Here is a 16,014-nt window from a genome sequence, read left to right on the forward strand (position 1 = left end):
AGAGGGTTCTGTGCATTAATAGACAAAGTTTAACTGTAGTCAGATAATGGTATAATTTACCGTTATTTAACTATTGTTATTAGCACTGCAAAAGAGTAGAAGATCTGTAAATCTACTGTCAGCTATTTCTGGGCGGCCAAATGTTTGTTGTGCCCTTTTTTGCATATCTCTCTCCTGATCCATGGACCACATGCTTGTTATGGTCATATCATAGGTTATATTTATTACTAAAGAATGTCACTGGGAACTATTCATAAGTAGAATCGGAAATGGACATCGGCTGTCAAAGATTAGCAAAAAGCAGGTGCTTGTACTAGATATTTAAAATATATTTCCAACCAGGTGAAGCAGTCCCTATGACTGAAAGAAGCATTTACAAGTGCACTGCTTCATATAACCCAACTTCAATAGCAGTCAATTGATGCAATCAATATCCCTGTTTTCCATATCCTTTCTATGGCCCTATCACCTCTCACTAGTTATGCTAGTAGCTGGTGTTCATTTTTCCTCACGCCTCTATTGCATGTATGCAAAGTGACCTACTACTCCTGCACGAACCTTGTTTAGTTCATTAGTACATCTTTACACAGGTCTACATAGTCCTTTATATGCTTAACTTAAGGGTAGTAAAATATTTATTTACATTGAATCAAGTCAGGAATCAGAACAAGTGTGCAATTATGCTTTCAAACAAGCAGTCCATTTCTTTTGTGGGTTCCTTTGTAGTATGTAGTGCTTCATTGGATTTTTCTCCTCTTTCTGGGCATTGCGAGTGAATAATTTAATTTATTAACAGTTTAGTGCTTCTGTAAGCTTTTAAAATAATTAAAAATGTTTTTCAAAACAATGCATACATATATAAATGTGATAATAAATCAGACACACATGCCAACAACTGATACCAGCAGTAACTTCTAGGTAAGTGTGAAAAGAAATCCCCAGATGTATATTTACACATACATACATTCATACACACACACACACACACACACACACACACACACACTGTATATTCTACTGCTTTCGTAAAGCAAAAATTAAGCAGAAACATCATCTCAAAATAAAGTAAGTATATTTGGTGTGGTGACACTGAATTATATGACAAATGGGTTTGCTTTGTTTTATGCAGGATGTAAAAATAAGAGCAGTAGTTATTTGGTTTATAATTATGGCTTACAAATGTAAGGGCCTACGTTGTATCTAGACACTAACTGCATCTAGTAGTTATTTTGCTAAACAGAGTTTCTGAGCTCTCTGGTAAGGCCTGACTTTATCTGTGCCTTACTCACTGGTCAACAAATTGTGACAAAGGCTGGCTTTGGTTATTATCACAATGTGCATTTGAGAAGCCTGTTGATACAAGCCAAAAAATACATTTTCCCCACCTTTGGAGAAAATGAGCCGAATGTTTTTATTCACCTTATTTATAAGACCAATGGGGAGCTGAAATAGCTCCATGATTATTTTTTTTTCTTTTAACAATTACAGATTTAAATTAAAAATCTAGTAAAAACTCTCCACTTAGATCTCCACTTATTTTAGATTCATGTGAGCACAAGTATTTTTCTTTCTTTAAACGAGGAGAATTATTTTCACCACAAGATATTCATGGTACTTCAAATCTCCAGGTTTAGAGCTCACTAACGAGAAATACCTTTCCTGTTTTTTTTTTGTTTTGTTTTGTTTTTTTATGAATTTGGTGAAAAATAATAATAATAAAAACAATCAAATGAAAACTGAAGAAAATGCAAGAAAAAAGCTATGTTTTAACAGCTTTATAAACAGGCCTCCAAGATTAGTTGATGGCGCTGTAAGCTCTACTACTAGACAGAGTGACGGTACAACCTTTTAGCACAGCAACAGATGCTGCAGAAGTACTCACATTCATTTTACTTGCACATTGCAATATACTATTAATCTAAAAAAAATAATAACACTTATTATTAATAAGTTAAAAATCAGTCATTTGTTGAATTTTTAGAGCTTTGCTCAGCTGGATATATTTAAGGTTTTTAAACCTTGGAACTGCAGAACCTCTTTCTTGAGGAATGCTTGTGAAGTATAGAATTTTATACACCCTCCTTCCATCTCCATAGTGACTATTAGTCTTATTATAGAAACTGTAACGGTCATGACAAAGGCATAGGTGAATTGTATGGATAGTACAACCATTGAAACATGAGGAGTTAAGATTTAAGGCCTTCATCTGAAAATGAGCTCTCTATTAGAAATCTTTTATGAACCATATTTACAAATGGTAAAGTATTATTTAGTTAAAAGTAACAGTTTTCTGTTCACAGTGCCAATATCTGTACAGGCGTAAGAACTACAACGTGTCAATCATTTGGCATGGGGATTATTAGCTTAGTATTTACAGAAAATGTACAGGTGCAGCAGTAAATCTGCTGCAGAAATATTTATGAACCCTTTGTCATTCCAAGGATTAAATGGCCATGTGTGGTAATGAGACAAACGTGTCCAGCCAACAGTCTGTGGACAGTGTCCCTCACATCAAACTAATTCTTCAATTCAAAGTGGTGTAAAAATGTTCAACAGTGTCTTTACATTTTGTAGGGTAGTGTCGGTAGCGCTTCCATTAAATCTTTTGTTCTCATCTAGAGGATATAAAATGTAAAAATAAAAAGGATATCTCCTTTGTGATCCTTTAGGTAACAATAATACAAAGTTTTCTTCTCAGATGGAAGGTTTCTGAGTCCGGTTGATGCTGGTGTTTTGTATGGTTCATGTTTGTATAGTATGGTGTGTTTGTTGTTGTGACATAGACAGTGATACTCCAGAGGATTGGGTAGCTACAATAAGCTGTGGAATTCAGTAAGAAATGCCAACCCCTGCTACATTACTCTGGAAATGGCATCCTCTGCTTTCAAATTTCTTTTAGGGAAAGCCACACGTCTGAGTCCTCCTGCTCCATCGGTCATTTTCATTGTTGGTAATAATAGCTGCTGATCTTACTGAAATAAGACAGAAATGCTAGAAGGAACTGATATAACAAGATACCAGACTTTAAGCAATAGGTCACCAGCGCCACCCAGGCATCTATACTCTGCTTCTTTCTGTACCTCCATGGATCTGCTGTCAAAAGCAACAACAGCCCTTCTGAGCTTTAACTGAATACCTCTTCACTGAAAGCAGCAAGAAAAAGAACAGCAATTCTACGGCCAAGCAATGGTCACTAGGAAGCTCCACCTTCATTGATTGTTCGGTCTTCTTTGCCCTCAGTTACCGGTACCAGACGGTCATTGCTTTTGCTGCACTGCTTGTGTAACAGGGCCCTCCACTTGGCCTTGTTCTTCCTGAGATGATTAAGCATATTTACAGATAGAGGTGTGTCCCCAGAAAATCTTGCCCATTCCACAAACAACGGCTCTGCAATATAGGTTATGAAGCCTGTGGACAACAGAACAGTAAGAATAAGTGAAACAGAATTGCACTGACGACAATAAGGAACTTTTAAAAACTTTAATAACATACCATCAAATATGATATATTTTTATTTTTAACTACTTGCCGACCGCTTCACGCCAATTTAGGCGTGAACGTGTCGGCAGCCCCAGGACCACTCCACGCCTATTGGCGTGAATGGCTGGGAATAGGGTTTGCAGGTGCACGCATTTCCGCCATTAGTCTCCCAGCGGTGATTGACATCTTATAACGCTGTACAGCACTGCGATCTAAGGCAGCGCTGTACTGGGGACACAGGAGCGATCCGCTGTGATAGGTTGAAGCCTATCACAGCCAATCGCTGTGATAGGCTGATGGGGGAGGGAAGGATATTACATTAATAAAAAAAATAAGGAAACTTGATAACAAATAATAAAATAAATATTTATAAAAAAATAAACAATCCTGGGGGCGATCTGATCCCACCAACAGAAAGCTCTGTTGGTGGGGAGAAAAGGTGGGGGGGGATCACTTGTGTGCTGAGTTGTAAGGCCCTGCAGCAAGGCCTTAAAGTTGCAGTGGCCCAATTAGGGAAAAATGGCCTGGTCACTAGGGGTGTTTAACACTGTGGTCCTCAAGAGGTTAAAGCCTGCCTAAATTTGTTTGGTCCTGTTCTTTTCATAACAATGCATCAACTCTTAATTTATCTTGTCAGCCTACTGAAATGCCTGTCAGGTGTAAAATCTAAAATGTAAAACTCCTGAGGAGGGGGGACCACTAGATAACCAGGGAAAACTACTAAGGCTTGGAGAGACCTCCTGGGAAAACCATAATAAGCACCTCATGGAGGCCACTATAAGAGTGCACAGCACAGTGGCCACTATATGCGTGCACTGAACAGGAGTCACTATAAGAGAGGCACAGCACAAGGACCATTTTTAAAGGGTGGGCACAGAAAGGAAGCCTATGATAGGGGCACACAGCATAGAGGTCACTACAAGGGAACAAAGAATAGGGGGTAGTATAGATGAAAGCAGTGGAGGTCCCTATAGAAGATACTATAATAGAGAGATATTTTAATGGGGGAAACTGAAAGGGAAATACGTGGAATGAAGACATGTAATAGGGCATCATAATAGTGGGGATGCAATGCAACAAAAACATGGGACTGTTATATTGAAAATACTGTTTAAACACACCCACTTGTAAGACCTTTCCCTGTACATAATAAAAAAGTAAATACAATTTACTTCCTACCTTTCTTGATAATCTCGTGTTTCCCATTTTTACTAATTAAATGTTTTTAAAATTGTTACAGTTCAAGAAGAAAAACTACTCAATGCAGCATAAATAAACATTAATTTCTTAAATCAAACACTGCTGGAAAGTGTACTGATTAAGGGCTCTGCCTCGGACACAGGAGACCAGGGTGTGAATCTTGGCTCTTCCTGTTCAGTAAGCCAGCACCTATTCACTAAGGAGACCTTGGGCTAGACTCATAGGGCTGCAGTTCTGGCACTTTGAGCCCACTAGGAGAAAAGTGCGATATAAATATTCTGTCTTGTCTATTTCAACACTGTGCACTGTGCCAGAACGATTGTTCAAGTTTTGTTTCAAATTAAATAAAAAGCTCCAAATACAATTTGTGGTTAACTATAACTGGTGAAAATTGAAAAATAGTGCATTTTTTCCATTTCTTTCCGAGGTGAGATGTGACATGATGGGATAGACATGGCTATGTACAGTGCCTAGTACACAAATAACTATGCTGTGTTCCTTTTTTTCTTTCTCTGCCTGAAAGAGTTAAATATCAGGTATGTAAGTGGCTCAGTCCTGACTCCTAACAGGAAGTGACCACAGTGTGACCCTCACTGATAAGAAATTCTAACTATAAAACACTTCCCTAGCAGAAAATGGCTTCTGAGAGCAAGAAAGAGATAAAAAAGGGTCAATAGTTCATAATAGATTTTAGCTCTGGCATACTTCAATGAATATGTCATTAAGCAAAATCAATAAAACAGTTAAAACTTAAAAAGTAGATTTAAACATAAATTAAAACTGTGGAATATCTTAAAAAGTCATTTTTAGGAGAAGGAAGATAAATACAATGATTTATTTCATTAGATTATTTTTCCCTCGGGTAGTCCTTTAATTCCTTATTTAAATGCAAAGAAAAAAAAATAATTCCTAGAAAAAATAACACTCAAAGGACTTCTAGTTTTTCCCCCAAAGAAAGTTTACGGTATATCATTTAGTTGTCTCTAGAAGTAATAGTAATAGTTCAGTAGGGATATAGCTAAAATACCAAAACTGCACTGATCCATAAGATGAAAACAACCTTTACCTGTCAAACAAGCAGGGAGAAAGGCAGGCACCAGGTAAACTTCAAGCTTTATTCATCACAAGTTAATGGCACATGAACAGACAGGTAAAGACAGCAGTGGGGGTACAGAGAGCAGCCTGGCAGTATACTTATTAAAGTGACATGCCAGTATTATAAAATGTTGCTAAAGTAAGTAATAAATGTAAAGGACAAGGGGAAGAAGGGGAAAGGGGGAGATGGACATAATAGACAGTTTAAGAAAACTTCTTAGCGAACCATGAAATAATTACACCCATATGGGTTGGTCGTCTGAAGAGCTTTTGTCACACTCAAAACCGGGGACCAGGTTTTTTCAGTGATCCTCCTCCACAAGATGTACTGGCTCATATGCTCCTCCGTCCACCAAACTTCAGTTCTGGACTAGATGTATTTCCACTCCTCACAAATGCTACCTACCACTATAGGCTGCCACATTCAAGTGTAGAAGTGTTTGCACAAAGGTATGTTTGATGTATACCATCAGAATGAGCCTGGTGAAAGAAGGTTGAGCTCCAACCCCTAATCGGCAAGATCGTTCCACGGTTGGCTAACCAGTTTTCTTAAACTGTCTATTGAGTGCGCTCTCCCCCCTCCCCCTTCTTTCCCTTGTCCTTTATATATATCTTTACCACCCAGAGTGGCTTTTAAAGGAACAGCACCAGCTAACCTAATTTGCCTATACTTTACTCCAGTATTGCCAAGATCACTCCCTCTGTCGAGTACAAAGGTCAAACAACCTTTTCTTCTTCAAAGTAAGTAAAGACATTTATTGAATTATTGATCAGCACTCCATTTAACTCCCTCATGGGGGTGGAGATTAGCTGAATGACGGAGCGAAGCTCTGAGATAAGCCTGCTACCCCACAAATGCGGCTGGCAGGCTGCTAGAAATTTTTAAAACGTTTCTTTCAGTTGTACAGCGCTGGAAGCTAGCACAGAGCAGTACAGGGGACAGCTTAGTGACAAAGCTACCCCCTCGAGTGGCTTGCAATGTTATCCCCTCTCATGGGCTGATACCTATGAGAGGGGATCAGTAATTGGATTGGGGGGGGGGGGAGGAGGGAGGGCGGAGGAATGTAAATAAAGTGAAAATCATGAAATTCATTAAAAAAAAAAAATAAGAATAAAATTAATAATAATAATTAAAAAAAAAACTTGCAGCAGCAACAGAAAGCTCTGTTGGTGGCAAGAAAACGAGGCAAGATTCATTTGGGTGGTAAGTTGTATGGCTGTGCAGAACACTGTCAAAGATGCAGTGTGCTGAATTATAAAAAAAATCGACTGGTAACTGGGGGAGGTGTAAGCCTGTGGTCCTTAAGTGGTTAAAGACATTTACTTATAAGTACAGTAACCCTTAAAGGATGCCCGTGGTGACTTGCTTTGCACAAACGGAGGGAGCAGGCTTATATGGGCAGCAAATCACTTTGGGTATCCGTTAAACAAAAGAATTGGAAAATATATAATACTATTCTCTCTGCATAACCCTGTAAAGTATATTTGACTGATGCTAGACAGGACTGAAGCTAGAAAGACTTACCAACTTGTATACTAGGTATGGAATCTTTTTGTTGATTGCAAAGTGGACTTACTTCCAGACCAAACTTCCTTTCAAGGTCTCCTAGAAAGCAGATAGAACACAAGTACATTGTAATTATATCCAAAATATCTTTTTAAAAAATCCATAGAAATGAGACAATGTAAACTTTTTTTTATCAATAAGTGAGCTTAGGGTAATCTTTTATAACTAGCAGCAGAATATTTTTATCCCAGATCAGAAGATCCTTTGAGATACTTTAGTAACTAGGGAGATTCCTAAGGGCCTATTTCCACAAGCCATGAATCGCGGCTGATTTCCTACACGCTATTTCAGATGAGGAATTGCAGCCTACTGAAATCAAGGAATGGCGTGCAGGCCAAAAATAATTGATGCATGCTGCATTTTTCCACAGCACACATCGGAATCCCCTAGCCAAGCATGGTGTGGCAAAGGGCTAAGTATGAGAATATGCATCAGTACGGGTGCCATGTCTGGTTTGGAAATGGACGTGGCAGCCCAGTGGAAAAGAGCCCTTAGGATATTAGCCACTCAATCTCGGAGTGCAATGTGTAGCATAGATTTGCTATATTTTGTTCTGTTTCAGAATTAAATACAACTTAACTATCTCTACCTATTAACATTTAATTTGCTGGCTGATAGGGCGTAATGCATAAAAGCACAGTAATATTGCCGTTGCCAGACACCGCACAGCAATATTACCATTACTAATTGTGTACCCTGAGTTACGCTATTAGCGCGACCCTCGGTACTCAAAAGAGCATGACCATTGCTAAGGTAATACGCAGTACTAATGGTAACGCTCGCTAGTAAAGCACGTTACCATAGAAACGGTTGTGCTAATCAAAAACTGCGGGTAGCGCTAATAGTGTAACTCGTGGTACACAGTGGCGTTAATAGTGGCAATACCGTGCTTTTGTGCTTCAGGCCCTAACTTTATCAGCAATGTTACAGTTTGTTAAAGTAAACAACCCAAAGGCACAGTGTAGACCAGTGCCTAACTAACTGTTCTTATTTTTTTGGCAGCAGCTGACCTTGTCTATAGAATTCTTCACAAACTCTTTCACTCCACTGCTTGCTTAGTTCCCACACTCGACAAGGATTGCAGATGTCAGCACACTTCAGGGCAATCTGAAAAACACAAGGGGTTAGTTAAAGTAGGTACCACATTGCACATTTTCGCACATACAGTATGTTTACATTACCCTGATGTGCGGGAAAAATAAGTCTGATTGGATGGATGATGTCTGTATGGCCAACAGGAAAGTATTGGAGGTCACACGTCATCTCCTGTTAATAGGTATGCTGATTTCTGGAATGCACAGTCAGCATTTTGTCATGGGCACACCATGCTGCACAGCAGTGCGTTTTGGCAATGCGGTGCTACCTGCATTTCTGAGCACAACACAGTGCTGACTTTTTCAGTGTAGTTGAATGGGGTTAGCACTGCAACAGATGTGACCATAAATTGGGATTAGAGGTTAGGGTAAGGCATCATTTTGTTAGAGTTGGGGCTACAAAATAGGGTTCGGGGAGATTTGTTTTAATGGATATGGTTCACAGGAGGTTAGCGTTTGGTGTAGGAAAGCAGGTTGCATCAGGAAGGTGTTAATGCTAAGGAAAGAGGATGGGTTAGGAATAGCGGATTGAGAAGGACTGCAAAAAACCATCACAAAGCCGATAGAGTGTAAGTATTCCCATTTTTCTGATACTATCACTGTAAGCAACACTCATATTAACATGTGTTTATTAGCTTGTAAATACTTTCAAACGTGGCCCTGATACCTACATTTTCAGTGAATAGTAAACAAATGTACTACAAGACACTAAAACTGCATACTCTGTTGCCTAACTATTTCAGCAGCACTGGCCTCTGACACTATCAAGGCTTTGCTGGACCACAATGCATCCTTCAAATTTTAAATACATGTAGACACATACAAATAAGAAGTATGTTTCTTCCAGAGTAAAATGAGCCATAAATTACTTATATTGCATGTTGCTGTCACTTACAGTAGGTAATAGAAATCTGACAGGTTTTGAACTAGCCCATGTCCTCATGGGGGATTGTCAGCGTTTTCTTTATTTTCAAAAAAGCACTTAGTGAATGGTAGTTGCAGCAAGCAGAGAGACTGGTCATCGTCTTTGTATAAATACGTTTCAAGGAGTGTCGGTTCTGTCAGATTTCTACTGCCTACTGTAAGTGACAGCAACATAGGAGAAAGGTAATGTATGGCTCATTTTACTCAGTAAGAAACATACTTATTTGTTTGTGTTTTCATGTATTTAAAATTTTACCATTTTTCATGATAGTGGTTCAGCTGGCACTCCAGGCTCAGAAATACAACTTGTCTTATTCTGCCCTGACCATGTGCCCCTCCCACCCATGTCTTGCCTCGTTTCCCCTCATGTCACACCTCCTCCAGGCCTCACCATGCCCCCTTGGTGCCAGACCAGCAGGGAGTGCTAGTAAGTCTGTATAGTGCGAGTCCTATTGCTTGTTAATGCAACTAAAACCCTCTAAAGCAGGGGTGTCAAACTCAAATACAAAGTGGGACGAAATTGAACACTGGAATCAAGTCGCAGGCCAACCTCATTGTCTACTGGCCACCTTCCTCCCTTATAAAGATCCCTGGTGTCTAATGGCTCTCGTCTAACCCCTATACAGTTCCATGGTGTCTTGTGGTCCTCCTCCCTACCCTATACAGTTCCCTGGTGTTTAATGGTCCTCCCTTCATCCACTATACAGTTCCCTGGTGTTTAGTGGCCCCACCCTCTCCTATACAGTTCCCTAGTGTTTAGTGCCCCCCCCCCCCATATGGCTCCCCCCCCCCCCCCCCCCCCATATGGCTTCCCCAGTGTTCTAGGGCTTTACCTCCAATAGAGCTTCCCTGGTGGTCTAGAGTGGGCCAAACATAATGCAAAGTGGGAAATTAGTGGCTCTGAGGGCCAGATTTGGCCCGCGGGCTGGAGTTTGACATGTATGCTCTAAAGGATCATTTCAATTTAGTTAGAGAAACCCTATTTTGAGGTCTTTTTATGCCGTCATTTGTTGTTCCACTGGGGACTATAATTATAATCATTTCAGGACAATATGATTCAATGGGTCCGATTCAATTTACGTTACTCCTAAGTTTCCTAGGTGATATTTTCACATTATAAATAAAAAGGTAATATTTCACACCTCACACATCAACAAAATGCATTTTCAGCCACAAGCAAGCAAGAAAAGACTAATCAGAATAATTCTGACAATACTTTTTTCACTCATTTTTTGTCACTTTTTCATTTACAGAGTGCAAAGGTTATTTAAAACAGAAGATGAAAAATTATCTCCTAGGAGAAAACTTAGGAGAAAAAAGTGAATTGGATCAGGCCCTATAATGCTTACCATTTCCCTAACTTAGGGCAGGGGTGCCAAACTTAATCAAGTAAGGAGACAAAATGTACAACATAGTCTTAAGGTGGCCATACACTTAGAGATTTGCAGCAGATTTGACCATCAGATAGATTTCTGTCAGATGCCTGTCAAGTCAAATCTAACAGGAATCTATCTGATGTGTGCCACACACTAGGAACAGATTTCCAATAGATTTCAGAATGAAATCTATTGGAAATCTATCTAAATGCATTATTGGACCATTAGATCCAATGCAACTTTATGGGCCATGGATCTGCTACCAGCAGCAGATCGACCTAGATCTTCCATCCTGTCGGATAGATCAAATCCATCAAAATTGGCCACAAATCGATAGATAGGTTTGAAAGAATCGATTTCTGATCGATCGATTCTATAGAATCGAGCGATCGAATGATGGCTGAAATCAAACAGTGTATGGGCCCTTTAAGTTGCGGGCCAAATTGTTTATCAAAATTTAACATATATTGAACAAACTCAAAGTGACATAACCATAGTGGCTGTGGCTGGCCTGCTCCTCCCCTTCTGCTGAGTATTGCAGTGGAGCAGTTTAATATTTACCTGCTCCAGTACAGCTTTGAATCTCCTCTAATCTTCCTGACAGCCACACGCTCCTTGCTGCATACTTCTGGCTCCTAAATATATGTCACGTGATCAGGAGACATGTATTACAAGTATGGAAGCACAGAGCATGCGATTGGCAAGAAGTATGAGAGAGATAATGTATTGCTGGAGCAGGAAAACATTACACTGCTCCACTGCTCTACTCCATGTGGGGCGTGTGAAGGTGTGTAAAGGGGGGGCTTAGATCCAAAGAGGGGGCCCTATGCTAATTTAGTTGGGGGGAGGGGGGGTTGTCCCGTCAATTAATGTAGCACCCCTGCTTAAATTAACAATGTTTCAACCAGAAGCACTCTCACCAGCGCCCTCCTTTGGACTGGAAGGCAGTATGCTTTCTTTCTTTTGCTGCTTACAATGATGGACATTGGAAGCTCTCAACGGCCACATAAAATGGCAAGGAGGGCCATGTTTGACACCTGTGACTTAGGGCATTATATCATGTACATCAAGGTGTAAAGTGAGCGTTGGGGTTTTCAACAGTTTTCTTTACATTTTGTCACACACAAAGGACTAAATTTAAATAGAACTTGACACTGAAGCGAAAAAAAAATGATATGAATTGGTTGTGTACTACGGATAATTACTAGAAGATTAGCAGCAAAGAAAATATTCTCATATTTTTATTTTCAGGTATATAGTGTTTTTTATAACATTGCATCATTCTCTAATATTTGCAGTTTACAGCTACTCAGTATTCTAAATGATTTTTTCAGAGCAGTATTGTGAACTATTGACCTCTCCTCTGGTAGAGAAAAATAAAATTCTTCAGTGACAGTTGAGATAATAAATGTCAGAAGACAGACCTCTCTGCAACTTTGAAAGTAGTATAGCTTAATGGCTTTTTTGCACAGAGATAACAACTGGAGTTTCTCTTCCTGTACTGGAAACAATTAGACTTATGTCTCTGCTCATAATGTTTTATTTCTAGCTGTGCTACACATACAAATCATATCATAATTTTTTTTCCGCTTAAGTGTCTCTTTAAATCATGATCTATACACTAACACGTAGTACTTTTTTGGGCATCATGATATTCTAATGCCCATATTTACTGAGCTATCATTACCTGCAACATAAAATGCCTGTGGTCTGCATCCGCTAAGCTGAGATTTTCGTTGTCAAGATGATCTTTTAAACGACCAAGGAATTCATTCTGACGATTGATGTCTGTTGATAATATTAAGGAGCCCAGTTGCCGCTCAATATTTTGCCTGCAAAAGCAACACCCACCAAATTGTTAAAAACGATTTTGTAAGACAGGGAGATCTACAAAGCATTGTGGTCTTCTAAATGTTAAAGAGTATCTGCACTGGTAAATCTGGTAAAGGTGACAAAAAGTTGTGCATGTATTCTCTATTCAATATTGGAGATCTTTTGCAGCACTGGATTTGCTGCTGTAAGGAGTAATGGAAAGATAGCCAAACTTATAACAGAAATACTCGCACTCGAGGGAAATAAATGCAAAGAGTGTTCCTTCAGGAACCACCCTAAAAGCATCCTAAGACATAGCTTTTATTCAGTCATTTAAAATCTGGGGCAATGACAAATGGTAGAGTGACATAGTGCAACTGTAGTGAGACCTGAAATTGTGCTCACACATGAAGCATGGTGCACAAATGATATGTACACATAATTATGCACATAGACACACTAGAGTAGGGGAAATTTGGTCTTTTGTGGGTTAAAGTGGAGTTGGAAGGGACCTACTCGATAGTGTGTGTCGGCTCCCAACTAGTTGAATGACTCCAATCCCACACGGGTAGGGCTAAATATAGCCAAAGACCTGTGTACCCAGCTCCAGGAAGTCGACCAATGAAGATGCAACACCCCTACAATGGTCTCACTGACAGACAGCACTAGGTGCTAGGACTAGTGAGGCAACCCCATACACACAACCCAACATGTTTTACTAGGGCTTTGGCAGGGGAAATAATATACACAGTGCGACATAGAGTGTCAGATCATTTACACAAAAAGCCTCCCACAAAACAAAAATAAGAAAGTGTTCTGTCAGGAAGCAGAGTTCTGTTTTGCTGCCCTTTTTAACAGGATGTGTTCTGCACCCCGTTAAGCTGTTCTGCTTTTTACAGGCATATGCATACACCAAACAATAAGAGCACCAAGAAATGAATGATAACTTGGACCACTAATAACTTTGCTTGAATGAAGTGTCTGTTTGATTAAACATTCCTAATAAAATTTGAATAAGTTGTATGAAGTAAGGCGCTCTGAAGCTTCATACTACTTACGTTATGTCCTTTGACAGATGTGCCAACAACCTTGACTCTCTAAGCATGCCAACAGTGGACCTCCAGTGGTGGTTTTCTAATACAGAGGTGTTCTGGAGAGGGAATTAAAACAAAGTTATTATGGTATGTACAGTTTGTGTTAACACCGCTCTACCCACCAATCACTGGAGTGTGCACGATCAGGTCAGCAAGGCCCACAATATACAGCAAGAAGGTCCGCACCAATCCAGGATTCCAAACAGAAACTTTATTTAGGACGTATCCAATATGAAGATATGCACATGCATCAAAACGCTGACATGTTTCGAGCTATCTCAGCTCTTAGTCATAGCTGGTTAAAAGATGGCAAAACCACCTATAAATAGGAGGATGTCCTATACCGGCCACTCTAGACTCCACCCCCAGAGGGGGGAGTGAAAGAAGAAGTGGTCTAGAGGTGGTAAACAGGTAATTACCTATAGAAACACATTACAAAGTGACACACCATACCCATCGGTTAAAATCAATATAAAATACAAAATACAAAATGCAATATACAAAAGATTATTGAAAAATATAAAATTATAGCAAAGAACAGCGTGGGTGATCACAACAATATACATAAAGCATATATGGACCCTGTTACGGATAGAAGAATTATTGCGTGTATACGGAGGATGGTATCCCACTAGCGAAGATTGATCATATGGGAGACTTCCAGAGGCGGGGAGGGGAGGAGGGGGGGAACTTTTAACCAGCTATGACTAAGAGCTGAGATAGCTCGAAACATGTCAGCGTTTTGATGCATGTGCATATCTTCATATTGGATACGTCCTAAATAAAGTTTCTGTTTGGAATCCTGGATTGGTGCGGACCTTCTTGCTGTATATTATGGTATGCTTATTATTACTATTTATCATCATCATCATTACACACAAAGCTGCTGTACATTAAATAACAAAGGGTAAAATACAGTATGTTTCCCCAAAGACTATAGGAATCCATCTGACCCTTTACTTTTTGTCACAATGTGATTAAAACAAAGAAAATTATTCCAACACTGTTAAAAAAAACCTCCATTCTTAAAAGATACTTACTTCCACCTATTTAATAAAAAGCTTAATCACAGGAGTCTTCATTTTCCTGTGCTAGGACTATCTTTGTTATCCTTAATTAGTAAAGAACTAACATATTATATACATAAATTATTGAAGATATGTTCATGTGAGGCCTCAAAATATGTAGGAAGGTTATAATTCTAGAGATTTCTGAGGAAATCCACAACCAGGGCCGGTGCTACCATAGAGGGAAAGGGGGCAATTGCCCCAGAGCCCTCCATCTTAATTGTTGTTCCCTGTGGGTCCCTGCAGAGTCTTCAGCAGAGTAGCATCTCACCTGGCCTGGCTCAGGGGCCCTGGGGGTAAATTTGGCTACAACAAAGGGCCTCTACTTCGGCTTTTTGGTTGGAGGGTGTCTATTGAAGGGACCCAGGGTTAATTTTGCCCGGGGCCCCATTGTTACTATAACCGGCCCTGTCCACAACCCACAGCCCTGTCTCCTGGCATAACGGATTCATTAAAAATCCAAAGATGTGAAAGAGTCTGCATCACTAAGCAAGAGTCTTAATGCAGAGGCGTATTTCATTATTTGTACATTTAAATATACATGTCATAATTCATGGAATGTTATGCTTTTTCACTGAGCTCTGTGGAACAGAATACGTCAGTCTGCCATCATGTGAAAGAGAAAGGACAAGGATGTGCTGAGGACTGAAGGTAATGGTGAAGTAAAGGTAGCCACGCATCAGAAGATTATGGGCAGATTCGACAAAGAGACAAATTTATCTCTAATCGAATCTGATTAGAGAGAGCTTTGCATCTTTATCGCAGCTGCCCATATAATGCAGGCCGATTTCTGTACGATTTCAGCATGAAATCTCCTGGGAATCGGCTTAGCCAGCTGTTTCCGCCCCCCGCTGCCCCAATGCATAAATGTGCCCCCCTCGAGTGCATTTATACATTACCTGTTCTGTGTCAGCCTCCGCGTGGTGTCCGTCCATCTCTAAAACCTCTGGGTGGCTCTTCTATCAGCTGCAAACACGCTGTTGGTGGCCCAATGGCGTGTACGGAGTTAACAGAAGAGCCGCCTGGAGGTTTCAGAGACAGCCACCATGTGGAGGCTGACACAGGACAGGTAATGTTTCAATGCACTCGAGGGGAGCACATTTAAACATTATGGGGGCAGCAGAGGGGTTTTGTCGCTCATTCTGAAATTGGCCACCGCACACCCAATCAACCAACTTCCGCCACACATCTTGCATTAGGCGTGTTTGGCCCGAAATTGGTCACATCGTTGTTCGGGCCTGCACTTGGCGGAACCGATTTTCAAACAATTCAACAACAATAATCAAATTGGTTGGTCGATCAGCC

General features: G+C 40.1%; 1 protein-coding gene across 6 annotated transcripts in view; it reads right to left on the reverse strand.

Annotated features, from left to right (window-relative positions):
• Nucleotides 1–1,055: 1,055 nt before the first annotated feature.
• PDE7B (phosphodiesterase 7B) overlaps nt 1,056–16,014 on the reverse strand; it is a 514,887-nt gene continuing 499,928 nt past the window's right edge. For all 6 annotated transcript variants that reach the window (XM_068231627.1, XM_068231626.1, XM_068231628.1 and 3 more), the window contains 5 exons: nt 13,607–13,698; nt 12,424–12,568; nt 8,353–8,449; nt 7,301–7,381; nt 1,056–3,408 (listed from right to left, as the gene is read on the reverse strand). In XM_068231627.1, coding sequence (XP_068087728.1) covers nt 3,194–3,408; nt 7,301–7,381; nt 8,353–8,449; nt 12,424–12,568; nt 13,607–13,698 — 630 coding nt within the window. In that variant the 3' untranslated portion in view covers nt 1,056–3,193. The remainder of the gene's footprint in view (nt 3,409–7,300; nt 7,382–8,352; nt 8,450–12,423; nt 12,569–13,606; nt 13,699–16,014) is intronic.

This window comes from Hyperolius riggenbachi, chromosome 4 (genome assembly GCF_040937935.1).
Source record: "Hyperolius riggenbachi isolate aHypRig1 chromosome 4, aHypRig1.pri, whole genome shotgun sequence".
In the NCBI taxonomy this organism is placed as follows: Eukaryota; Metazoa; Chordata; class Amphibia; order Anura; family Hyperoliidae; genus Hyperolius; species Hyperolius riggenbachi.